Genomic DNA, 26,538 nt, shown 5'->3' with positions numbered 1-26,538 from the left:
CCGTTGGTTTAACGTGATCACCGCGATATCCGACAGTGAAAAAGAACCAAGCCAAATACTGAAGCAAAGAAAAAGATAAATAAGAGGGGACCCAAAAAAGAAACGAATTAATAAAAAAAGTGACAAGACAACAACATCGTGGCGCTAGTTGCTGCTTCGTTTGTTTTTGCTTCTTTCTCTTTTCTTTTTTCAAATTTCAATTACGTTTCTTCTCCCACGACCTGACCGTAGTTTTGAACTTGTCCAACACGTCTCTTTTGTTTTGTCTTAGTCTCCCAGTTTGTTGCTTTCCCCCACCCCACCCCGCAATATTGGCTTTTTTATCTCCTTCACTCACCCTCAAAAAGTGTGGGTGACATTTTTGATGGCTATCACAAGGGGGCGGTTTTGATGCCGTGTCTCTTGCTCTCCCATTTTGCCTCCGTCTCTTCTTACGTGGGGTATGCTGTAGGATTGGGGGCTCATGTGCATCGACGAACCTTGAGGAAGCCAAGCCGTCGCAGGCTGGCCTGGCGACAACCAAACTGCAAAGAGTAACCCGCAAACGGCATCCCGTTGTTTTCCCGTATTTTGTACCTGTGACTGAATGACGCCTGATATGGCTCGATCATGGCGGAGTGCTCCACGCAGTCACACAGAGAACAGATGATACTGCCATCTGAACCATTTACACACACTTTTAATTCTCGCGAGAGGCACGTGGGCAGTGTTCAGCGCGACGGCCTCATGACCGCACGGCCATTTTGCTCTTTCAAAGACTTAAAAAAAAAGGCAACAGCCAAGACACCGTGCAGACGGGAACGACACCCTATCATATTGATCAGTACACGATGGCGTGCTTTTGAAAGGCTGTATTACTGTGCTAGTTGCTGTGCTGCTGCTGCTAACATAGACCTCTTTTCACGCTGATGCTTCATGTAAACGCATCTTAACCGAAAAAAAAAAATCAGACCATTGTAGATCAAGAAATATTCACGCAAACCACACAGATCCATCTACGATGTAAGGCATATCGCAGTCCACGACGTCGTTGCTAATCGGTAACCCGAAGAAGGGCACATCTGGTTCGCGGGTGAGGGGAGATGAGGTCCGCACACAGTGACCACAACCAAACCAGGCGGAACTCGGACCTCTGCAACTACGGCTCGCGGTCGTCTTATCCGTAGAACGGGCTTTGGACGAGCGGATTCTGGTAGCGGTTATCCATGGGTTGATAAAGTTTGGGAGGATAAGACAAAGGGGGGGAGGCAAAAATCAGAGCTTTCTCAAACGAATAAACAAACAAGCAAACCACGGTTGGACATTGCGTGTCCGACATTTTGTGACCAGGCACCTCGTTGTCTTGTCGTGGAACGCTCGGCGGGCGACAGACAAGACAAAAAAAAAAAAAAAAAAGAACGACATCTGATCAGACAAAGGCGCGACTTTCGCGTTTGTTGGTTCATTTTTGCCAGCTGCATTTCGTTTGTTCTCCCCGCCCATCTCGTTCATGTGCGAGGCAATGCTTGGAAGTCTGTGAGAGTGTGTCCATTTTTTGATATCCGTAGGGAGTGCTGCGTAAATGGGGGGCAATACGGGGCAACCTGACATGGAGGATGACCATCGGGGTATCTGGAGTGGTTGTTTTGTCCTTGCTCTGGGCAGAAATGAGACAGGGGCCCATTGCCCCCACGCCTCTCCGTTTGTTGAGACGGTTCACTTTCGAGAGAAAACGGCAGCCGAAGAGTGGCAATAGCGGAATGGGAACGGAAGAGACAGACAAGTCCGTTTTCTTGGGCGTTCGCATTCGGCGCTCTCCTAAAAAGAAGAAGAATTACGAATGCAAGGTGATAAAGGGGTGTGCAAAGTGCAAAATACAAAAGTATTGACGCGCTGTTGTCTTGCCTTGAGCCTTGAGCTGGTGACGGAAGTCAAAGCCTTTGAGACATAACGCCATACGAAGTGCATACAAGTCAGCCATGTCTCGAATTGAAAGATACATAGGGATCAGAGAAAAGGGGGGATCAGAAGTCCCCCGGACTGCTTCCCCGGTGCCTCCGCAGGAACGCCTTTCCCCCCCTGGCTTCTCCCCATTCTCGCCTAACCCTCCATGGTGTGGCCCCCTGTCACAAATGGATCTCTTCTCCCAGACGGCCGTTACGAGCCAGGGTTTTGTCGTTTTGCATGTACGTGTACGAAATACTCTTACATCTTTTCCATGTCTTTCTTTGATGACATTGAACTCGTCTCCGTCTCTTCCGCAACCAAAGGGTTTCTAGGAATAGACATGCCCCATTTGTTCTCCTCATTTTAGCTTCGGGCCAAGATATATGATATACTCAGCCCCAAAGAGGCGGACTGCGTCCAGCGTGTCCTGTGTAGAGTGTTACCACGTAAAAAGAAACGGTCTGCGATGAGGAATTATGCACAAGGAATATCGTACAGTGACCCTGTACGACGACGATGCAAGTCAGATATACGACGTACCTAACGTGTACGACGCCCAAGCTTGGGAAAGCAAGACAGTAATTCGTAGAGAACAGACAAAGAACGGTAGAAGACAGACGGAAAAAGTGTAACAGCAGTCGACCCCAGGTGGAGCAGTCCGTAGTTTACAGTGTCGATCCCTCGGGCCGTTGCCGTCGCACTAAGAGAACTCCGTAGTGTCTCCCTTATTAACACTTTTCGTATTTCTTCATGCTATGCATTGTGTCTTCTACTGTTTCGCAGCGGAACCCTCTTCACCAGTTAAAAAGTACGATTACGAGCTATCAAAATCATCTGTCATCTAGCGGTGAGGCGTTCTTCCTCATTTTGCCAGCTGAAACGGCACATGTATACGACGGAGTCGCCAAGGGAGAGTTTGCAATGGCGAATGAGAGCAGGAGAGAGGGCAAAGGTGTAGAACCAATGCTTTTGGTTGGAGGCAGCAAAGAGCACTGAATCACCAAAGAACAGCCCGTCGAAAAAAGGCGTATGCAGCTTGGCGTATATGTACGGAGTATGCACGAATCAATGCACGAGTGACCTGGAGGGGGTGCAGGAAGTAATACACGTCGTTTGTATGTGTGCATAAGCCAACGGCGAGCCCGGCATACAGTCTTCAGGCCCCAGCACCAAGCTGATACATGTGAGTCCAGTCTGCGACATATCTCACTAGTCGTCCGTACTGCATCTTGTGTTGATCCCCATCTTTGGTTTCCTGGCCTCTTTTGTTTATTATTTTTTTTTCCCTCGCCACCATATCCGCCTTCAATATTTAGCTTCCGTCTTTTAGTTTTCAGCTCTCAGCCCGCGTCCCTCTTGTCGATATTTGGTGATTTATGTCTTACGTTGCTGGCCTTCTTTTCGGCCCCTTTTTATTGTCTGGCACACCACCGAATCCAAGGCATCCTGTCTTGTCTCTTGTTATCCCACACCCTAGCATAGTAAACCCCTGCCTCTTTTTCTTCCTTTGCCGCTTCCCCGGGTGGACCTAGGTCGCGCCGCCACCATGCCTCCCTATTTGACTGTCGGGCGGGGAAGACAGAAGGAGAGCCGGGTTGTATGGATTTACACTTTTTCTGCTTTAATTTTTGTATTATTTTGTTTCCCCTTCGTTTCTTTATGTATTATGGAGTAATGAACATCTTCGTCTCTTAACTACTCTTTACCTCTCAAAGAAAGGTAAGAATAAGTGAGGGTGACGACGGGGTGCTTTATAAATCATTATTCGTGGTGTCTGGCCTACGCTTCGTTAGTTGGCTTGTCGCGAATCGGTGACGGGAGCGAAGTGGAACTCCCCCATATAAGAAATCTTAGTTCCATTGTATTCCACGTACGGCCATAGATATTGGAAAATACGGGATCCCGTCCGCTCTCCCCTAGTCAAACCAATAATCGGCGGATTAGTAGTTGGGTCGGTGACGACCAGCGAATACCCGCTGCTGTACGTTTTTGTCGACTTTAATATTTTAATATCCATTTTTTTTTCTTTTTATTAACGGGAGGTCGTTGAATCCTTTCAGTTTTGTCCCTTTGTCCCTTTGGTTAATATATATCTCTATTTGTTGCAACTTTACATTTTAATAAAGGTTTCCTTTATCTTGAAAGAAAGTATATCGAAAATGGGTTGAATTAAACTGGTGAGAGTATTGCAAGCTCAGCTTGGATGCCACTTAAACGGTCCTCAAAGACCTCGATGAAGTGCCGTTGCCGCTATCTCTGTCGACTTTAACGCGCGAGTCGTGGGCACGTAGCATATATCATCCTTGACCGAAGCGAAAGACAGACATGTTTTACCACGAGGTTCCTGCGTAGTTCCCTTAACTGGACCCGTCTCTCGTAGCCGAGGAAGTAAAGATGTACCAGGAACACACCATGCATCAGATTGCTGCCTACCATTATAAGAGAGTGCCGCTCTTAAAAGAACGCAGAGTACTCCGTACAAATTGTTGCGTTCTCGCCCTCTCGTAAATATTATATATATATTAATACCCTCGTATGGCCTTCCTCTCGCTTCGCCCCAAAAATAAACTACCCGGAGACCCGGGAACTTGGCCAACGCCGAGACGGGCCTGTCGTTTTTATTGTCTTTTTGATTGTTGTCCATAGTGTCCGGTGCAGCAGTACTCCGTATTTTGGGTAAGAGCCATGCCTTCCCCCCCTATAGGAACACCTACTATGGGCCAATATATGAATATATGTGCACTTCCGACGACGACCCAGAAAACAAACATCCAGATGAGCAACAAAAGACGAGCGGCAGACGTTGAATATACACCGTACAAGACAAGGGCACCACGGGGCAGAGAGACGATGGTGTCATTCTTTTCCCCGGTTTGCTATGCGGGGTGAGAGAGAGGTCGACGTATCAATCAGCAGCGGGAGACGTTTTTGTTTTGTTGGGTCTGTTCGGTAGACAGAGGCAAGTCCGGATTAACCTTAACAGCCGCCATTAGGAGTCTATATAAATCCTTATCTACAAATTGCATGAGATGAAGCACGTTTTGGGAACGGAGGGAGAAAAGGAGACGATACAAAACAAAACAGAAAGCAAACAAAAAACAAACAGAAAACAAACAAAAAACAAACAGAAAACAAACAAAAAACAAACAGAAAACGATGACGGATCTGGTTGGGGAGATGGAAAGACCAGACGCTTCTTCGGCTAAATGATAACAAACAATTGCAGGCCCGCCAGCGTCGTCGATAGGTACATAACTCTCATGTGCACTACGTCCCTGATCATTGCAGATGCGCACCATGAACATGTCCAGTTCACAACCGGTTCCCCCAATAGAAGACTCGTTTACGATATTGCATTTCCGCCCCCAACACTGTCTGTTTCATTTTCGCCAAGAACAGCCGGAAAGGGGCATGAGAAGTCCACGCACACTCCACAACCACTTCACATACACAGCCTATGCAGATTACGTCGCAAGAACACGCAGCCGCCCTTCTCGCCCTTCCATCCCGTCCCAAGTTGCCCCGGGATGCATAGCCGCAGGTGCTGTTTATATGCGTAGTAGATTGTCTGCAGGCCAGGCAAGGCAGACACGACAGCCAGAGACGGGTCCCCAACACCATCTACCGCGATTTCTATTTTCAACGAGAATAACAGCGTGTTTTACTCGGCCCTCCTCGTATGGTGTATCTGCTGTCCGCCTTGTCCTGGTATGCTCGTGCCGTATCTCTTACCAAAGTGTCGTCTGCTTGTTGGACCACAACCGGTTTCGTGCATGTCGCATACGACGATATGCAGTGAATTAATCAAATGCAAGTGAGGAGAAACCGAAAGGCTGCCGACGTAAAGAAGTGGCAGCCTTGTTTTGGCATACAATTATTCTCGATTCAAGTACATGCTGTGACACGATATTGTACCAGTTAATTCATAGTTTGTACTTTAGTCTGTATATCATTCCCATGTTCATCTCAATACAGCAGACTTGCGAATGGCTTGGTGTTGATGAGCTTTCCTATTTCCACCTTCAAGGGGAAGCTATTCTTTTTGATAATTCTCAGTGCATACGTGTTTTTTGCTTTGTTACAAAATTTCGTGAAAAAGAAAGGACGCCAAACGGTGCGATCACGGTGTTTGTCCCATTTGCAGTCATTTTCTGGGCGAGTTCATCGGAACGTGCATCTTACGTGCATCTTACGTCCCCTTCCACACGGCAAGATGAAAACGCCTGGACAGCATCCATCGGGAAAGCGCTGGTGCACAACGTGGCCCGTCTGGTCCTGCTTGGTCCTGCTCGGCCGTGTCTGGTTCTGGTCGGACCTCTTTGGTTCTCTGCCGCGTGGGCGCGTTGATAGGCTGTGGGAATGACGAATCAGACGTCGAGCAAAGATAAAGAATTCACGTGTACAGTGGACATGAAGAAGGACTCCCATGAACACGACAATAACAAGAGCAACGTAAAAGACAAATTGCAATGTACACCGTAGAATCGTCTCGTATTTACTGCTGTCTTTACCTAGCCAACTTCCTGTTGTGACACCCCAACGTACTTTGTATGCATGCGCAGCTGTCTGCAGCCATCTCTTTGCGGTCAGTTTATTTATAAAAATCAAAGACGTGATCATCAGGAACTCTTCCAGAGCCTCGCAGCATGCTATGTACACTCTACCTTGATGGCGTAGCATTTTTCATATGCAGGTTGACGCTGTCTGATATGCACGCAAACGCACGCAATGCGTATGTCGAAGCAGAGACACGATTCTCAAACAAGAAAAAAAAAAGTGCGGGACAGAAGACGGCACGGACGTAAGGTGTACACATGCAATGCAGAAAACCAGAAAACACGGAAAGACAAGACGATGGATGGAGAATGGGAGAATGGTGAAAGATAACAGCACATAGAGGTAACAAGAAGACCCGATACTAGAGACACCCTACACGAAGTATGCCAAGACAAGGCTCCCTATCTCGCCATCTGTACCTTCGCTTGCTGGCGGTGTCTTTGCCTCCTGAATTTGCCGTTTCTCGTCAAAGACGGGAAGTGATTCCCTCCCTGCACGTTCCCCTGGGAGGGAGAACGCGGCAACAAATGAAGGCAAATTGCGACGGAGAGAGCGAGAGAAGGGGTGCGAACAAAAAGGGACGGAGATATGGGAACGGGAGAAACGAAACACAACCAATATATTTTGAAAAAAATCTGACCGGTCATTTCCGCCTTACGAGAACAATATACAAGAACGACATCTCAATTGGGAAGCATGCAGAAAAAATAGATGAAGACGGGCTGGAATACGGAACGGATACGACGTACAGAACATACAGAAATACGATGTGGCCAGGGGCATCACTGTCTTCACTGATCTTGCACGATAAAAGAGATTAGAGTGGGAGGCAAGGACGGGAACCAGCCGTGTTCCCCGAACAGCAAACATGGGAACGTGCAGATTCTCGGTGAGAGCGGGAAAATGGGGGAGCGGACGGGAAAGGGAGAGGAACGATAGCGAGGGTGTACATTCGGATGGAAGGTACGACGTACGCGCCATATCGTTAATGAAAAGGCGGGGGAGGCACAATATATCTCCAAGCGGATGCGTTGGCACTGATGTCGTCAATTCGTCCTGTCGCACGCCTCTTGTTCATGGCCTTACTTTCTTTTTTTTTTTAAAAAAAAAAAAAAAAAAAAAAAAAAAAAAACTAAGGACACTTGTACCTCTCGAAATTGCGGTGTGCATCTTGTCTTCCATCCACGGCCTTTCGCTATCAGAACCGTGATCGCTTTGCCTGAGTTCCGCCAATTCGTTTCGTCGTTGCGCATCCTGTTTGTCCGCTAACGTCTGGTCTCTTTTTGTTGTCGTTCAAGTTGCTTATCCCCCAAGACTCCACAGACCTATTGGTTGTGGCATGACAGAGGTTCTTGTCTGTTCTCCCGCTGCCGTTTATAGTGATGAGTGCCGTGAACTATCAGTCACTGCAGCTGGCACGTATTGTGAAATGCGAGATATGGATTGCGCAAGTGTACCTGCTGCAGGATCCCAAGCAGAGAAAATGCGGTGAGCATAGTTGCTCCGGGTCGTCAACCACCGTCTGTCGATAGTATACTATGAACAAGCTCTTGTTCTTCCGCTTCCCACGACTGTATCCGCCAAATGTCGGTGCTGGTGATGCTGATTTCCATAGCGAGATGGCCCAGTGCTGCAACCACGCGGTATGCCCGGGGCAAGTAGCCAGCAAGGCCGCCATCGTCGCTTTTCAGTAGACAGAACAACATGGCCATGTCTTCAATATCGCCCCCCTTAGGCTCTTCCTTGTTGCAGACAACGTCCTGGATCCGTCGCAGCAGGTGACCAATCTTCACGCGCTGATCATCTGGGCTCGTGTTGCCGTCCTGCGCCATGCTGCAGACACAGCAGTCGCAACGAAAACCAAACTGGATGAGGCTGCGCTGCCGCGCCTCCGTGTCTTGCAGTAGGCTGACGTAGCTGATCAGCAGCTCTTCGCCCGGTGCGATGTCCCGAGTGGCCCAGACGACATGGTGTCCTCGAGCTGTGTCTCCGTCGCCGTCGCCATTGCCGCCGCCGCAGTAATACTCCGGTACCCACAGATTGGCCACATTGGGCCTGCAGGAGTGGTTGAGCCGCGCCATGCGAGGGAACATGCCCCAGTGCATGCCCCAGCGACCAGTGTCTCGCACATCGACAGGCACGATGCTGAACGCGTTGCTGCGGAAAATATAAAACGCACGGCCGCTGTCCGGCTCGCCGGGAAAGCGATGCTCGTGGCATGCCTCGAAGATTGCTTGGTTGGCGGGTGACAACCTCTCGAAGCTGGTTTGGATCTGGGACACAATGTCTCCGCCGCTGGACGTCCGCGGCGCAAACGAGGGTGATGTCGTTGAAGATGAGCGCGTTGGCCCTGGAGGCACGACGACGAACTGGGGTGCTTCGACTAACACGCGCGTGTACTTTGGGATCCGCCGTGTTGCGAATGCCCCGATGCCCTTGCCGGGTGAGGTTCGGAGCTCGTACCATGGTTGGTCGGGAGGTTGCTGCCATGCTGGTGATGTTCGCTCTGTCAAGCACGCCGAGACCGAGGTGTTCTTATCGTCTGCCGAGTTGCCATCACCGTATTTCGTCTGACTGCTGTTGTCAGTGAACATCGTGTTAGACCTCCACGAGGTTTGGCAGAATCCGCAGGACGATCTTCCAGACCATATGGGAGGTCGACAATCTTACCGTAAAATAGCCCCAGACCAACGCTGCCAGCTTTTCGAAGAATGGGTCCGCGATCGAATCTGTTCGTCATTGCGAATCAAGGAGGCGAAGATTTGCATGCCCAAGGCTAGAACAGCCAGCAGCGCTGCAATGGTGGCCAACATGGCCATGTCTCAGTCCGGTGGCATCTCCTCGACGAACAGTAGTTGATCGAGTCGATTGCTGTCTTTGCTCTTATTCACTCGAAAACACAACATAACTGTGCGACTGTCGCGACACTACTTCTGCATTCTTCGCCGCACAACTTTGCCTGAAATTGCCCAGGTGTTGCGACAGCCAGTGTCGCCATCGTCGCGGACCATCCGCCCATCCGCATTCCAACTACCGGTCGAGGTCAGCTTTGCCGCAGCGGATGAATGCAAAACTATGCGAAGAAAATAAAGCCAAAACGAGATGCTCGAAACACCAAGCAAAATACTTCGCCTACTGTACCTGTACCATTTGCTTAATTGCAAGGAAGGCCCTTTCACCTTCTCCATTCGTCCATCACTCCTCAATTTCATCAGGAGGGCTCAGCCTCGATCTCGCACTCCATGTTGGCCGCTGTTTGAGGCGTTGCAAATGTGCCCGACACGCATTTATATAGCGCTTGACTCAAGCGGCAGACCCGGTGACTCAGAACGGCCAGGCCGCATTTTTAATGCACTCTTTCTTCCAACCTACCTTGCAGTCTAGTGGCCACGCCGAGCGGCATGGCCCGTAAACGTTACTGCTACCCCGCCGAGGCAATTGGGATTTCGTCATTGTCCTCTGTGCTGTGACAGCGCAGTTTCTTTCTTGAAACGGCGAGCTCCACGAGCTTTGTTCACTAGCGTTCCCAATGATGCATCCTGAATGGCAAAAACCAAGACTGGAGGCCACTAGAACAAAAGGAAAAAATGGTCTGAAAGACGAGGTGGGCCTGGAACAAACCCTGTCGACATCCTACCTTTTACTTGGCGGCGACTCGGATGTGACCACGTCGGCATTGCGTTTTCTTGTAATGCGGATTGCAGAGGGTCACCAAATTAACGATCCATTTGTTGACGGGCATTCTAGTCAGGGGCGGTGTTAATCGGTTTGGTCGATTCAGTTGTACTTAAAGCATCGATAAAAGTCGACTGGAAGTCTATCTTTGTCCTTCCTTATAAGTTGTCGACACGGCCCAAACGAGAATATACAGGAAGAGACCATAGGCCTCACGGTGCTCAGATTCGTTCTTCTTGATACCGTTTCCTTGTCGTCGTTCGCAATATCGAGCATAGCGATGACGTCCATGAACTCAGATTCAGTGTCGGCCATCCAGGTCTCCTGCAAACAGACCCGCTTCCAGGTTGAGAGCCCAAATTATCGTGAGGTAAGCTCTTATTTGCAGCCACGAACAAAGTGGAAGGAGAAATATTGACCTACCTGCAGCTCGATGTCGAAGGCCTCAGTATCGCTGTCTCGGCCGGTCCGCCAGCAGGCACGACAAAAGCCAAAGGCAAGGCGGCTCGAGGTAACAGCATTGAGATCTTGTCCGATGCAACGCTGCGGCTCAAGGCCGGCGAACGATATGCTCTCATCGGCCGCAACGGCACTGGCAAGTCTAGTAAGTAGAACCGGATTTGCAATAAAGTTGGAAGCAGAGACGGTCCACATCGCTAACATCGTAGCTCTTCTTCGCGCCATTGCTGAGAAGTTGATCCCCGGTATCCCGGAGGAGGCCCGCATTTCCATCCTGCAGCAGACCAACGACAGCCGAGATGGGGCCGATGCCAAGGACAATCGCCGCACAGTCCTAGAAGAGGTTATCGAGCGAGCCACAGCGAAAGACGAACTCGAGAAAGAGATACAGCGTATGTTGTGCTACTGCCAGTAGAAAAAGAAGAAAAAAAAGAACCTTGTGAGACTAACGCGTCTAGTTTTATCAAACGGCGTTGATACCTGTGCAGCGGAGGACGACGGCAAGGATAGATACGCGGCCCTCCGTGCTCTGCGCAAGCTGCGGCATGACCGCTTGCAGAAGCGCCTTTTTGTCCTCGACAAGAACGCCCGCCTGCGCAGCGGCGCTCGCGGCATGCAGGCCCGGAAAGCTCTAACAGCGCTTGAGAAGACCGTTGCTGACGCCACGGAGGCCTGGCAGCAGGTTGACGCCGATATTGCTGCCGATACATTGCAAGCCGAAACTCAGGAAGCAGCGGACCTGCTTGCGGATCTGCAGATCCAGGCTGAGCCGGCACGGCTGGCGCACATCGAGGCTCGTGCCAGGAGCATCTTGGCCGGCCTGGGTTTCAGCGATACCATGGCAACATCCAAGGCCGTCAGCGACCTGTCGGGTGGCTGGCGGATGCGCACGGCACTGGCAGCGGCGCTGCTGTCGGACGCGGATATCCTGCTGCTGGACGAGCCAACCAATTTTCTGGACATGCTGGGCATTGTATGGCTGCAAAAGTTCTTGCTGGCAGGCAGTGGTGAAGGAGGCTTGGATGGCACGACGACAGGCGGTGAGCCGGCACGGCCACCACCGACCCTCGTTCTCGTATCGCACGACCGAGATTTTGTCAGTTCTGCCGCAGATCATCTCATCTTGCTCCAAGAGAAGGCACTTTCGTACTACACAGGCGACCTGCCATCATACGAGGCGGCACAGGCCGAGTCTCGGCATCATCTGCACAAGATCAAGGATGCCCAGGACCGACAGCGAGCGCATTTGCAGGAGACAATCCAGCGAAACATGCGCGAGGGCAAGAAGAACAATGATGACACTCGCATCCGGCAGGCCAAGATGCGCCAGAAGAAACTCGACGACCGTTGGGGGCTCGAGACCAATGCCAAGGGTCATCGCTTCAAGCTGAACCGCGACATGCCTGGGTTTCACCTCACTCGGCGGAACGAAATCGACGTGCCGACTGAGGCGCGGGCGATGCACATTGTGCTACCCGAGCCACCCGACCTCCGGTTCCCCGGTGCGCTGCTAAGTTTAGACAATGTCTGCTTCCGGTACGGTGTTGTAAAACGAAACCAGGAACCGCCACCGTGGACGCTGGACACGGTCAACCTCAACGTACACATGGGCGACCGCATCGGCATTGTAGGACTTAATGGAGCGGGAAAATCGACGCTCATCCGCTTGCTTGTGGGCGAAGACAGTATCAGCGCCGGTGCTGGTGGCCAGGCCCGCCTCAAGCCAACCAAGGGAACCGTGACGATGCACCCGAGGCTTCGTCTCGCGTACTATGCACAAGATGCCGTCGATGCTATCCGCGCACTCGACATCGACAACCAAGACGAAGCCCCAATGACGGCTCTCAGCCTTCTCATGCGCGATGCCGCCGGGCAACTATCCGAAGGCGACCTCCGTGCTCTTCTTGGTGAGCTGGGTCTGCCGGGTCGTCTAGCATCAGACACACCGCTGCGGCGGCTGTCGGGCGGACAGCTTGTGCGATGCGCACTGGCACGACTGCTGTGGCAGAGTCCGCAGTGCTTGGTGCTAGATGAGGTCACGACTCACCTGGATTATGAGACGAGTACAGCGCTGCGGCAAGCTCTGCGGACGTGGCCGGGCGCGGTGGTGCTCGTGTCGCACGACCGTTGGTTTATGCGGGGTGCCATAGAAGGCGAGGTTGACATTGTGGCAGGCTCGGGATCTGACGATGACGGCAGTGGCCACGACGATGCAGTAGGGGAGGATGGGCCTGGTGGAAGAAAGCTCGTCTATCGCTTGCGGATGGGCAAGTTGACGCTGCTCGACGGCGGCGTGCAGCAGTTTGAAGATCTGTTGGAGAAGAGGGTCAAGAAGCTGCTGGTGTCTTGAAATGGTTAGCAGTTAGGTGAAGGAGGGCGGTTATGATAATGGCTAATGGCTTGTAATGCAAATCGGTACCAAGTAAACGGCCACAATTATCCAAAAATCTAATGTTCATTCTTCTATTCAACTCATGTCTGTGTCATGTTTCTGTTGTGTTTGCTGTAATAGGCGCTGAGCAGCGATGTGGTTTCGTGGCTTCGTGGCTTCAAATGCAATAAAAACAAATCATTGCGTATTCACAATGATCTGAAGCACAGGCTTCGAGGCCTTGCGCACCTTCATCCACCCGCCTTGTGGGATTTCCACGATTGTTCCGTCGATGCATCTAGGAGAATTAGTACATACGCGGAAACAGATTTCGAGATTAAAGCACAGCTGCGAACTTACACTTTCCGCCAGCGTGCGTCTTGCTCGAGCACGTCGACCTGCAGCTCGTCGATGGCGTCATATCCAACGCTCTCCTCAGTCTGTGCCTTTACCTCGCCATTGGCATCCTTGCCCTCGGCTTCTTTCGTCCAGCTCATGCCGATGTGAGCGCCGTTGTTGTAGGCCGCCATCATAATGTCCATGGTCCTGGCACCACCGACGTCGCCAAAGTGCACCAGCCGGAGCTGGCCGTCCAGTGGCTCGCTCGCGGGCGAGATGGTAAATGTCTTTTCCAGGTTGGAGACCATGCTCGCCAGGATGTAGTTGAAGCGATGGCCGAGACTGCGCGGTGCGTCCTTATCAATCTCAGTGAGAGTGACATCCGCATCGTAGGCATGCGACGTCTTGAGCAGCTCTTGTGCGGCCATGCCGAAGCGCTTGTCGCCGTGCTTGCGGTACTCGGGCGTATCGCTCTCCCAGACAAGTTGGGCATGGAAGCCGTAGCTGGCGACGATAGCGCCGCGCAATAGCTCGACGTTCTCAGCCTGCTCCTTGAGCGCGGCCTCTTGGCCTGCCTCCTCCTGCAGCGAGTAGCTGACCGTGTGCGAACCGGGAGAGAAACGGGCTTCAAAATTGGGAAGAGGTGCGGCACGGCCTTTGACAAGAGAACGCAGACCAAGGACAAACGACGACGGCCCCGTGGCAGCGGCGGAAGCAGCAGCAGCAAGGTAGTCCGGCCGATGTAGGGAGTGGAACAGCGCATTTCCGGTGCCGAGCGGCAGCAGGGCAATAGCTGGGAGCTGCCGAGGATCGACGTCATCGCTCTGCATGGCCACACCGTTTAACAAGTCCACAACGCCGCCATCTCCACTCAGGAGAACAATCGTAGGTGGTGCATCCGTGCCGCTCGCAGGCGGCTTTTGAAGCGTCTGAGAAAACTCCGCGATGGAGCGAGAGCTGCTCGTTACGAGCAAATTGTATGATTTCTGGCCGTCTGGGACATTTTCGCTGCCGCTGCCGGAGACGGCCGTGAGGCCGAAAACGCCCAGCAGCGGCTTCAAGACTTCATCGTAGAACGCCTGCGCTTGGCCCAGCCCGGACAGTGTCGAGACGATCACGTGCAGAGACGAGGAGGAAGAAGAGGGAGAGGCAGACGGGACCGCAGTGTCCTCTCTGAAAATAGGAGCAATGTCGGCCAGAAGGTGCCGCCTCAGCACGTCGGCTGGTAGCTTGTGTGCGGCTGATTCATCGAGCACAGTCGTGTGGAAGGCAAAAGGAGGAGGAGGTGGCGGTTGTTGAGCGTCGTCGCTTGATGATGTAGACACTGTGCCCGCAGCGGGGGCTGCTGGCTCGCGCAGCCAGCACACATGGTATTCTTTGGGTTGGCTTGCATTCTGTTGGTGGCGTACGATGAACAGAATCTCATCCTCGCGAATGCGATGCTCCGAGACAGTCAGCACGCCGTCCTTGTAGGCCACTGCAGATGCAGACGCTGGTTCTGCAGCCGCGGCCGCTGCTGGGCCGGTGGTAGCCGTGCTGTTCATCGTCGTCATAGTTGGTCTGTTGTACCCTGGCACGCGACCAATGTATCGGGAATACTAGGAAAAGGTAAAGATGTCTCTTGAACAGCTTTGTCGGTCGAAATAATGCCTTGTTTATGAATTCGTCGAGATTGAGTCACGAGAGTCGATGGCGAGCTTCAACAAAGAGTGTGTGCCTGTAATTACGCGGTAGTTCTCGGCATGTGCAAAATCGCGATTGTGTGATTTCCAAAATGGTGTAAGACGGGAATAAGAGGCGCTGGAGGGATTGGATAAGGACATATAACAGCACCGAAGCAGCCGATAGAACAACGACGAGGATAGAAACCTCAAATAGGGGCACGAAACTGTTTTGATTCTGATGCAGCTCCTGCCTTCGTTGTCACCGTCGCGGTTACCTATTTGAGGGTATATTTTAGCTGCTCTGTCGTTTAGGAAGGAGCGAGTTAAAGTCTTGATAAATGTCTACGCCTTATCAGGTAAGAGCCTCCAACCCATAATCGCGCCGATTGGCAGTACGCCCGAAAGGCGTGTTCACACTGCGAAAAGAGAGCGTTGGGTCAATGATGATTTCAAGCTAAATCCCGTGTAAAGCAGTGAGATTTTGAGTGTTTTTCGACGTGATCGCATTTTCGGTCGCACTGCCTGGATTTAAGGCACCTTCGTTTTTCAGTGGTAGCTCTTTCCTCCTCAACATCTTTCCTGGGATCGACAGACGAGGATAGACAAGGAAGGGGCAAACAAGGCTGTGCTGTGGAAACCCGGTCGTTACTTCCCCTGACTCTCGCTTTCAACGTGCTGTGATGGAATCATCGCCCAGCAAAGCTATTTTCTGACATTTCCAGACAATGACTTATTTCTGTTACGCATTTCTATTGGAATGTAATATTGCTATTCGTACATTGCATGCTCGCCGCCTATTTGCCCTTGGCACGGTTCATAGGTCCCCAGTTCTCGCGCGGGTTCACCTGGTACCGCACCAGCTTCTCGCCGCTGCGGCTCAACTGGCGGCCCAAGTCCTCGTCAAAGACAATGGCCTCGGGCTTGCCTGCCGCGTTTGTGGTGAGGTCCTCCTTTGCTGCTTTGCCCTCTCCGTCAGCCTCCTTGCCATCGTCGCCCTCGGCGCCCTCGTCACCCTCCTGCAACCGCAGCAGACGATGCGCAGCCGTGTTTGGGCGAATGTTCTCGCGCTTGACCGGTGCCTTTTGGCGGACAAAGGCTCGCATAATGTCCCAAAGCACAGACCAGGAGGCGTCGGTCTTGAGGCTGCCGGGCTTGCAGTGGCTGCGGGTGACCCGGTAGCCCAGACGCAGCAGCGCGCCGCGGATGGGGTCCTCGCCGGGCGTGGAGCAGTGCACGGCCTTGGCGAGGTTGGTGGGCAAGAAGAAGAAGGGAGCCGGGTCGACGGCAGCCAGGGCGTCGTCCCCGGTCAGAGGAACAGGAGGCTCGTCTGCGCTTGCATGGGAGGGCGTTGGCTTTGTCTCCGGCTCCATGATCTCCTCAAGAGCTGTGTGCAGCATGCCTCGGATGCGGTCCGTGGTGCCATAGACGTCGGTGGACACCTGTGGAAGGTCATCGAGGATGCGCTGCACAAACTCGGCCTGGTGGATGGGGCCTGCGTACATGGGCCCCGAGAGGTGCATCTTGGAATCGCAGTGCTCGCAGCGCGGCGACGCCGTGGGGCCCGCGGCGAAGGTGTACTTGAAAAAGGTCCCTGAGCCCTTCTTGTTGGGATGGCTGTGCGTGCGCAGCAGCGGCTGGGTGGCCCAGGCGCCGCAGCCCTGGTCGCAGTTGTAGACGGTCATGGTCTTGCCGGCCAGGAACTTGACACTGGCGGGCGAGCGCGTCACGGTGACAAAGACACGGCAGTAAAAGTCGATCGACAGCGACAGCAGCGGCGTGATGGTCAGGCCATAGCGGGCGGCCGACGTCGCCAGCGCGTGCAGCACAATGCGCAGGCCGGCCTCGTGCGACGCAGCGCCCTTCATGGGCACGCCGCCATACAGGGCATAGCACTTTTCGGGGTAGCCCTGGGACGCCCAGACGCCGGCATCGGTACACGTCACGCAGAGCAGACCGCCGTCGCTGCGGACGGACTGGACGGCCGCATCAAAAAAATTGGCACCCGTGCCATAGGGGTCAAGGTCGATCACGTCGTACTTGGCCGAGGGCCGAAAGCGCAAGCCGGCGGCAGCAGCATTCTTGGTGGAAGTCGCTTCGGCCGCAAACGTCAAGTCTTTGGCTATGACGGTGTACATGTGGGCCAGTGCATCAGAATGTGTGACCTCGATCTTTTCTGTGAGGCCGTTCATCGATACATTGCGGTGAATGGACTCGGTAGCGGCGGCCAGCAGGTCGTTGGCCGTGACGGACACATTGAAGGGCAGCTCGTGGGCATAGCGAAGGGCACGCAGGCCGGTTGCTGACAAAGCGTCGAGAATGCGAATCTTGGGTGGTTGTGGGCTGGTCTGGGGTGTCGACTGCGAGTGTGGCACAGGTTGTGTCGTCTCGGCGTCTGTCCCGTTTGTGTCGTTTTTGTCGTTTGCCCCCCGCGACGCCAGTTCTGCCACGGCCTGCGCTGCGTCCTGTCCCTCTGCGCTCTTTTCGACCTTGGCCAGTCTTTCGCCATCAACGCCAACCGCCCTTTCGTCGGCCGCCTCTGACTTTGGCTCGGCCTCGGCCTCTGTCGTAGCAGCGTGTTGTTGGCTACGCTCTTCACGCCGCTTCCGCTTCTTGTTCAACGCCTCCTTGCGCTTCTTCGCAGCCGCCTCTGCGCGCTTCTCGATCGTGGCCGTGCCATACGCCTTGATGGCCAGCACACTAAGATCACGGTTGAACTGCTGGATGGGGTTGTAAAAGACCTGCTGAGGGTGGTCGTCTACTGACGGTCCGCCACCTCCATTCTGACGCTCCTTCCGATCGCCTCCGCTCAATGGCACGTAGATGCGAGCCAGGCCCTCTTTGGCGGTCTTATACCGCGTACCATCGACAACGACCACATTTTCAGCGCCGTTGTCCAGGCCAGTCGCCTCGCCTCTCGCAAACGACTCGTCCTGTGCCTCAGCAGTCATAGCAGTGTCTGAGTAGTCGTCGCTCAGGTGGCTGTGCAGGTGACGCGCCTGGGGCCGCTGTTGGGCGGGGCGGTGACAGAAAGCAGGTGTGCTAGTCGAGAACCAGTACACGGGGACGGCCGCACCAGTCGGTCGGCGAGCATACGAACTATGCAGTGGTCGATTCCGCTGTGACAGTCTCCTCGACGCTGGCGTCGCCAAAGAACAAGAAAAAGAGATGCGATGGAGCGCAGGACAGCACATCAAAGAGCGCGGCGAGGATGAGGTCTCCGTCTATTTCGAGCTTGGGCGAGCACTGTGTAGGAGGTGAGGGCGTTCGGACTGGCGACGCATCTAGATGCAGAAGACTTGTTGGCGATGGCTTTTTTTGTCCCTATTTCTTAGCATTTTATTTTGCAGGTTGCAGGGTAGCCAATCGTGGAGACTCATGCGTTAGCGCGAGGCCAATGCCCGCTAGCCGCTTCAGGGCATTCGGCCTGGAGTCAGACACTGATTAAAGTGGACCCAACGAGGCTGGCTACATTACATCATGTGTAAGTGGCCATGTCCCAACATCATCCTCTACCTCACAGCACGATCCCGCAATGTGCAAAAATGGACGTGTACTTTGGGACGAAACAATGAAGAGCATATAGGTGGTCTGCACAGACAGTCTGCATTCCATTCCACGACACAGCGGGAGTGTATGAGTTCTTTTAAAAAGAAAAAAAAAGAAGAAAAAAAAAGCAGATGACGAGCGTCAAGTATTCTGTTTTGAATGTAACCAGTGCTCGTCGAGAAATGGTCGTTGAAGGCACATATATACTGTTGTACCTTTGTAGAAAGTCCACATTTGTGAATCTACACTAGCTATCTCTCTTGAACGCCGAGTTGGACGGCTGTACATGGCTGTCCCTGTAAGCACAGTTTGAGGACTGTCATTGACAATCGACCGCCTTCGATTGCATGGTGGAGATAATTTTGTGCCATAGGCAGAGCAGAATTCGGGCGATCAGAGACGCTCAAATTTTTTAGGCGGAACCATTTTGCACCGTATAACTGGGGTTGTTGATGTTTTCCTAGAGTTGGCATTTTCGCTCCCTTCTTTTTTTTTTTCTCGTCGCCCTCCACCGTCAGCCCCGTTCGGTGCAGTTGTCACGCTCCTGCGGCGCCCATGGCTTCCTTTCGCATTGTATAGCCTCGAATGACTGTTTTAACGCATCCAGAAACTAAAGACTGCATTTTGTAGTCGAATCCCAACGCTTACCTTCTCTCCACCGTTGTGGAATACACTCAAATTCGACGACTCGACAAGCACTCACCGGATCCACCTCTCTTTCGTTTCCCTGGCGTTCTTTCGAGTGCTCGATAGAGCACTCGGACGTACAATCGTTTCGAACACTCTTTTCACCGTTGATCTTGACTGCTTACGCTCGGCTTGGAATAATTTCCCTCCTTGGTAATTACATTCTTTGTCTGTTTTGTATTCCTTTCAGATTACATGAATTAATATGACAGCAGACACCAAGTGTATGCACATTTGTTTTTAAGGACAAAGCAGGGCACACGGGTGCCTGATACAGCCAGAAGCTCAAACATAGGAGCACATCGACTACACAGCACCCGCACATCTATGCTCGCTACCGCCACAATGTTACAATCGTCGATCCTGGTAGAAACGGCTACAGTAAAGCTGGTCGAGGCCATCTTGTCCGTCTTGTGCTTCTTGTTCGAGAAGGCAGAGATCATTGACACCTTCCTTCTCGTGAAGCTTGGACGCGTGTACAACCGTACACGGCCCGTGCTCGGTTTTGTCTCCCACCCAACGTGCTGGACCACCAACAAGCTGGTCTGCTTTGTCAAGGAAGGCTTCATGTCGTACAACTATCCCCACAGCTGCGCGATGTCATACTCGAGTCGGATCCGAAAAGCACGCTATCGCATTTCCAGAGCCACCGTGTCCTCGGCCATCGGTTACTGGACGGACGACTTCGACCTCGACCCCAACTTTGAGCCGCAGGGTAGTGTTGCACTTGCCTACCTGGTGCCTCCACCGGAGCACATGCGCTTCCCGGGCGGCACTTTGCTGCACCGCGTGAAGAGCAGCCTCATGCTCGTGGCTCTGGCCATCCTTGCTCTCTTGTCCAAGTTTCGTTTGCGGAACCTGCTGCCACGGCAGTGCATCTCGTTCAAGCCCCTCCTCTTTGTTGTTGCGACAATCATGTTCGTCTCCAGCATCTGGAGTCAGACCCGGCAACCAGCCCCAAATGTGCCTCATGTGATGGATTCCACCAGCACCAAGGTCACCAATGCCGCACCCTGGGACTGGCCGTCGCGCGCCAAACTTACCACGACGGGGCCGGACCCGGTTTCCAGCACGGATACCGAGGCTCCGGCTATGGCCCCGCTCAAGGCTCAGTTGACGACATCAGCCAGCACCAAAGCTCCGACCAAGGCTCAAGATAACGGTCTATCCGAGACACCCTCCCTTACATCCAACAGCAGATGCAAGCCCACGTGCGTTCTGAAGCCCATTCGTCTTCCCATCTACAGCATCCACCTGGCCAACGAGACAAATGAGGTGGAATATGCCGATAGGGCGTTCGAGGACCGCTTTCCGTCTGGCTTCTTTGATCCGTCCCCGTCCGATGTACCAGCAATGTCTAGCGAGACAACTGGAACGGCTACCGGCATGCCAGTGACAAGCAGCCCGACAGAGACCACCAGCTCGACAACGTCACCCGCCTCTGCCGAGGCGGCCGCCAGTGCCACGGTCGAGGATGCAGCCGAGTCCAGAGACAAGACGAGGCCGCCCAGATCCTTCAACGAGCATGACCTTGCAGACTACTTGAACTTCCTGTCCGACAAGTTGAACCTTAGCAGCGAAGTCGACGTCAAGGTCAACAATGTCGAGCACGTCTATGACCGAGACACGCTCAACAACCCGCCCAACTACCCCAGTGCCGACTTCGCCGTCGACATGGGCACGCCCTCGCTCGCCACCATTGACCAGGGCCTCGACGACTACTACTCGGGCTTCCAGCGCATCCGGGTGCCCGGCCGCACGGCCCTGCGCGCGCATGTGGCGAACGAGATGCTGCAGTGGCGCAACGACTTCGGCGAGGCGTACAACCGGGGCCAGTACGAGCACATGCCCAAGACGCACCTACACGACGTGGAGCTGCAAAAGACGCTCAAGTACGCTGAACAGGCCGCGTACCAGTGGCGGATCGAGGCCAATGCGCAGCGCCAGGCCGTCGTGGAGCGCCAGGTGCTCAAGATTGCGCGCATGTTCCGGCACCTCAAGCTCGGCCCGGGCCACCAGGACGCGGAGAAGCTCGAGGACAACGAGGTCGTCGTCTTTGCTTACGACAACCCGCGCGACGCCGACCACGGCATGCTCGGGTACGCGAAGGAGTGCCAGGCGCCTCCCAAAGGGACCGTGTGCAACGACGACGGCGTCATCTCTGCGGAGGCAGGCGGTAACAAACCCGTCGCAGCAGTCACTGGGAGTGCCACTCCGGGCATCCACTCGGCTGCCGCCGCTGTTCTCAACGCACCTTCTACCCCGAAGGTCCCCGACATCCCGGCAGACATCCCCGCCGTCGACGGTTTCCCGCAGGAGGCCCAGCAGCACGTCCTGCAGCAGGCGCCGTTGGCGGACACGACGTCCAATGACCACCACGACTCGTTTTTGCAGCAGATTTTGGACAACATGGCCAAGATGCAGGAGAACGAGGAGAGGATGCAAAAGAACACGGAGATGCTCACCTCAGGACTTGGCATGCTTCTGGAGAACATGAAGAACATGAACAAGGTCCAGCCGCATAAGGAACATGAGCCGGCGAGTGCCAAGAAGCCGGCCGACGGAGACGACAACCCGGGATCCCGTCCTGTCTCAAGAAAGCGCGGCCTCGAGGACAAATCGGCCGCTGGTGCACCGGATTCTCCGGCAAAGAACAACGCACCGGTCGACAAGGCTCCAACTCACACAGCGCCGTCAGAGTCCTCTGCCCCCGTCGCATCCAATCCGCCCTCGCCGACTTCCGTTTCTTTCCGTCCTGCAAAGCCAAAGGCGGCCCCGGTGTACCGCTACGACACCGAGGGCGCTGAGCCAGGCCATGTACGGCTGATTTATTGGGACCACAAGACCGCAACGAACCGCTTCGCCATCAGTCTGCCGACCTCGATGGTCGTCCACGTTGGCGGCGACGGGCCCGTGCGCGTTCGCCTGCACCGTGACAACACGGGCTTCAGTGTTTCGCAGGGCGTATTAAACAACGACACCGTGTGGGCCGACAACCAGAATGTCTTTGAATTCGTCGAGGAGCTGGTCGTTGCTTACAACGGCGGCAAGTACATCATCGACAACAACGGGACAAACATTACATACATCCCGCCGCCACCGATGCCACCACTGCCGCCGTCGCTCGAGATTCCCGTGGCTGCGGATGTCGAGACCAAGGAAGAGGCAAGAAAGCAGCGGCCCGCGATCCAACGCCCGGCATTGGCCACGCCGATGCCCATCCTGCCCAAAGGAGCCATCCGTCTGCCCGTCAGCGGCCGCGGTCTGCGGCCCGACCCGGACCGACTTGGTATCCGCAACGGCACCTACGACAGCGCCATCCACGGCACAGTTCCGTACGGCCAGCCGCTCAAGAGATACAAGAACCTGCCGCCGGACCTGCCCACGGTGCTGCCCGGCACGCTGGACGCCTCGGGCCTCGCGTTTGCTGTCAGCACAACCTACTCCAAGCTGCACAACAACGACTTTGCCGCAATTGACGACATGGGCCGCTGGCTCACCGATGGCCAGGGCCACTCGAACGGCGCATTTTTGTTGCTTCTGCTCCACCGCCCCCGTGGCAACGAGACACAGGTCGTGACCAATCTACTCGCGGAGCAGGGCATCTTCTTTGACCTCGTCGAGGACTGGGGCCACATGAACGAGGGCGTCGGCGGCGGCTCCTCGGACGTCCATCCGCTGCCCGTCGTGCCCGACGCCGCCGCCATCCGGTACTCCAATGCGCTGCAGTGGCTCCAGTTGTACGACTTTGCCAACTTTGGAGCCGGCCGGCCGTATAAGCCCAAGAGCCAGAGCCAGGCAGAGGACGCGAGCCAGACGGAACCTGTCGATTCAGAGGAGCGCTACCCGGCGTGGCAGCTCACCATGTACGCGCTCATCGACGACGACGTGTTCGTGCCCGACATGCGCCGCCTCGTATCAAAACTGCGCGAGCACCGCGGCCTCGTCGCCACCCACGAGACGCCCCACGCCACGTCACCCGAGTCCGCGCAGCCCGGGCTCTACAACCAGAACCTGTACCTCGGCTTCCCCAGCGACCCCTGGTCCGACTGGACGTTCCACAACGGCTCCACGCTGTACGACCAGTACGCCTGGGAGTATGCCACTTTTGGCCGCGCCACCTCCACCGGCGGCCTGGACAACCGCTTCATCAACAAGGACGTCGGTACCCTGCTGCCCTCGTCCTATGGCGGCGGCGCCGTCTTTCTGGCCGCCGACCTGGCCCATCGCGCTGCGGAACTGCCGTGCATGCGCACCTCGCTGGGTGACAACACCATCAACACCGTGTACAAGGCCAACCGCGCCGCCTTTGCCCGCGGCGAGCACCCAGAGCCCAGCTGGGATGAGCAGCTCTTCCGCTGCATCCACGAGGAGATCCCCGAGGTCGTGCTGCGTCTCATTCCCAGCTACTACGCCCCCGCGGACGCAGCCATGTATGGCGGTAAGCGGCAGTCGGGTGCCGACGACTCCAAATTTGCCAGACGCCTGGCTCGCCTTGGCCAGTACGACGGCGGTACCAGCCCCATCGTCATGCACAACCAGCGCACATGGCACAAGTTCGACGCCGGCGCCGCCAACCAGGTTGCCGACCTCTGCGGCGCCGACTGCTTCCTGCAGCGCTTCCACTTGGGCGACGGCTGGGTCCTCGTCAACGGCCACAGCCTGACGCACTACGACAGCCTCAGCATCCACCCGCTCCAGCGTCGCGACGACATCCACCAGGCCGACAAGGAGGACATGTTCAGCGGAGCAATTGGCCGCCGCTACCAAGCTCACCACCTCCAGCGCGCCTACTTTGACAAACTCGGCCTCGTTCTCGAGGATCCCGTCCGCCCGCGCGACCCTGTCGCCCTTGACTGGCACGGCAAGAAGAAGACATACCCCCTCATCGAGACCACTGTGCTCGAAGACGGCGGTATTGTCCAGGTCTACCTGCGCCGTGCCGCCTCAAACGTGCGCGACCTCACTGCCATTGGTGGCCGCGAATCCTTTGAGTCCAGCCACCGTCACCTGGCTCCTCCCAAGAGTGTCATGGGCGGTCTCGATGGCAGCAGAGACGACGATGCAACGGAGGCACGCAGCCCTGACCGCGACGAGCTGATCATCTTGGTCCACCGGCCACCGGGCCCGGCCGGCCTGCACACCTACGGCCACCACAACACCGGCCACGGCTACCACTTTTCCACAAAAGTGACCTGGCTCGTCAAGCTTGTCATTCTCGTGTTTATTGTCGTCGCCTTTGCGGCCTTGGACGCGCTCACGAGGCAGTATGAGAGCTTGCATTTGAGCAAGGGAGGCCGTGGCATTGTGTCTCATGCACTCTTCACAGTCTACACGCATCTCGAGGACCGCGGGCACCTCGAAAGAGTGCGCGGCTGGCACCTGACTCGGATTCTCATGCGAATGCACGGGTGGTTGCAGAACAAGCGCTATTTATTCGTCTATGTCCTTATGCTTGAGGACTGGATGCGATCCCTGCAAGCGGCGGACGATCGGCCGAACCCGAAGTCGGTCTCGTCATCTGCGAGAAAAACCCAGAACGGCTGGTTTGATGCTATCGCCGACGAGTTGATTGAATTTTCCGCCGTACGGTACGTCTTGCGGTTGCCGGGACGGATCGCCCAAGGACACAACGATACTATCGCATGGCTGCAAGATCGCTTCATGTACCCGGATGACGAGGTCCCAATCGATGAAGAGAAGGGCTTTGTGACGACCCCAAGGAAGATGGGAGGCCCTGCCGAAGTGACAACTGGCAATGTAGAGGTGTCTGCAGCAGAATCTCCAGGACCTTCAAAATCCGCAGATCCTGCAGAACCCGAAGACTCTTCGGAGCCGTCAGAACATCTCGGGTCTCGCTTGAGTAGACTCGAAGCATATGACGAGAGGAAACGCATCGAACAGCTTACCTATGCGAAAGTGAATCATGTTTTCCGGAACGCAATCGACAAAGCAGCCGAGACCGGTCGTCCCGTCGGCACGATCTTGGATGAAGTGGCCGCCAGCGTCTCGAGCATTGTCAAGGCCAGTCCGTCACCAGTGGCCAGTCCCTCGTCTTCCACCAGGCACTCTTCAGCCGCCAAGGCATCAGCGTCTAAAACACCCTCGCGTAAGGACAATGTCGCACGCCACAAGCAGATCCAGCAGTCGCTTGATGAGTGGAGCTTTGACATCGCAAGTCCCAGTCGGAAAGCTGGTTCTTCAAGATCAAAGAGACGCTCGCCCGAGGAACGGGCTGCGCTTCGCAAACAATTAAACGACTTGTGGGGACAGGAAATTTCGAGTCTGGATGTCTTGGACGATGAGGCTTCCGATGTTGCACTGACTGCCTCGAGTAACGAAACAGTCGCCAAACGCCAGATTGCGACTGATCACTCGGAATTCGGATCCTCTTCTAGAGTGTCTACGTCAACGTCAGACGAGCCCGCTACGAGGGAACACTCTCTAGACGAGCTTACCAAAGATGCACCACTCGCTGAGGATGCCAGTGGGACAGACGATGACCTGACCGGTAAGGTTGATGGAGAGGTCGAGAAGAGTATTGAAACGCATGCCATCGAGGACGACATTCAGGACAACATTCAGGACGATGTTGAAGAGGAGGTTCAGGGCGACGTTGAAGTGGAGGCGGAAGAGGAGGCTGAGGTGGAGGTTGAAGAGGAGATCGAAGTGGAGGTTGGAGAGGAGGTTGGAGAGGAGATCGAAGAAGAGGCCGAAGAAGAGGCCGCCGAGAATATCGGTGAGGTTGCCACCGAGAAAGTGAAACAGGATGTTGCCGCGGGTACCTCCGGCGATGTTCCAGAAGAGATCTCAAACGATACCCCGCAGGATCCAGATAATACGGCAGAGGATGCACCGGAGGATATCACAGGAGGTAGTTCAGAGGCTCTCTCAGACAGTCCTGCTCTAGCCTCCTCTTCCACAGCCTCCTCTTCCACAGCAGAGCCATCACAAGAAGAACGTCTTGAAGGAGCCCGCCAAAAGGCTAAAGACCGCGCCGCAGCTCTCAAAAAGAGGAACAGGAAGAAGAAGAAGAAGAAGAACGAAAACAGGGGCGGGTGACCTGGGTTTTTGCCATGTTAGCTGTTTTGTTTTGTTTTGTTTTGTTCTGTTTGTTTCCTACACTAAGATACTCACATCGCGATGGGATGACAGCTTTTCCGGCATGTTTTGGTTCCGTGAGTTTCGTTCTCTCCTCAGCCAACACCCTGTCCTAGCTTGTTTTGAGTCGGCATTGTGGTGATGAACTCTGCTTTGTCTCATGGTTTTTTAACGTGCTCATTTTGCTTGCCCTACGCTTCGGGTCTGCTATAT

General features: G+C 54.5%; 4 protein-coding genes across 4 annotated transcripts; 1 reads left to right on the top strand and 3 right to left on the bottom strand.

Annotated features, from left to right (window-relative positions):
* Window positions 1-7,994: 7,994 nt before the first annotated feature.
* SPBR_07524 (uncharacterized protein) lies at window positions 7,995-9,077 on the bottom strand (the record flags this gene model as incomplete). Its single annotated transcript, XM_040765778.1, has 1 exon — window positions 7,995-9,077. One exon carries the CDS (start codon window positions 9,075-9,077, stop codon window positions 7,995-7,997), a length of 1,083 nt encoding a protein of 360 aa, XP_040616930.1.
* A 3,056-nt stretch (window positions 9,078-12,133) lies between these two features.
* SPBR_06594 (cortical actin cytoskeleton protein vip1) lies at window positions 12,134-14,880 on the bottom strand (the record flags this gene model as incomplete). Its single annotated transcript, XM_040764850.1, has 4 exons — window positions 12,134-12,493; window positions 12,665-12,928; window positions 13,202-13,286; window positions 13,349-14,880. 4 exons carry the CDS (start codon window positions 14,878-14,880, stop codon window positions 12,134-12,136), a joined length of 2,241 nt encoding a protein of 746 aa, XP_040616929.1.
* A 905-nt stretch (window positions 14,881-15,785) lies between these two features.
* On the bottom strand, window positions 15,786-17,939 carry SPBR_06791 (tRNA (guanine-N2-)-methyltransferase; the record flags this gene model as incomplete). The annotated part of the gene is made up of 1 exon (XM_040765047.1): window positions 15,786-17,939. One exon carries the CDS (start codon window positions 17,937-17,939, stop codon window positions 15,786-15,788), a length of 2,154 nt encoding a protein of 717 aa, XP_040616928.1.
* Window positions 17,940-19,569: 1,630 nt separating this feature from the next.
* On the top strand, window positions 19,570-26,286 carry SPBR_06314 (uncharacterized protein; the record flags this gene model as incomplete). Its single annotated transcript, XM_040764571.1, has 1 exon — window positions 19,570-26,286. The coding sequence occupies one exon, from the start codon at window positions 19,570-19,572 to the stop codon at window positions 26,284-26,286; it is 6,717 nt and encodes a 2,238-aa protein (XP_040616927.1).
* Between the last annotated feature and the right edge of the window lie 252 nt (window positions 26,287-26,538).

This window comes from Sporothrix brasiliensis, assembly GCF_000820605.1.
Source record: "Sporothrix brasiliensis 5110 chromosome Unknown Cont20, whole genome shotgun sequence".
In the NCBI taxonomy this organism is placed as follows: Eukaryota; Fungi; Ascomycota; class Sordariomycetes; order Ophiostomatales; family Ophiostomataceae; genus Sporothrix; species Sporothrix brasiliensis.
The sequence above is the reverse complement of the archived record's forward strand: the minus strand, read 5'-3'. Positions and strand labels throughout refer to the sequence as shown.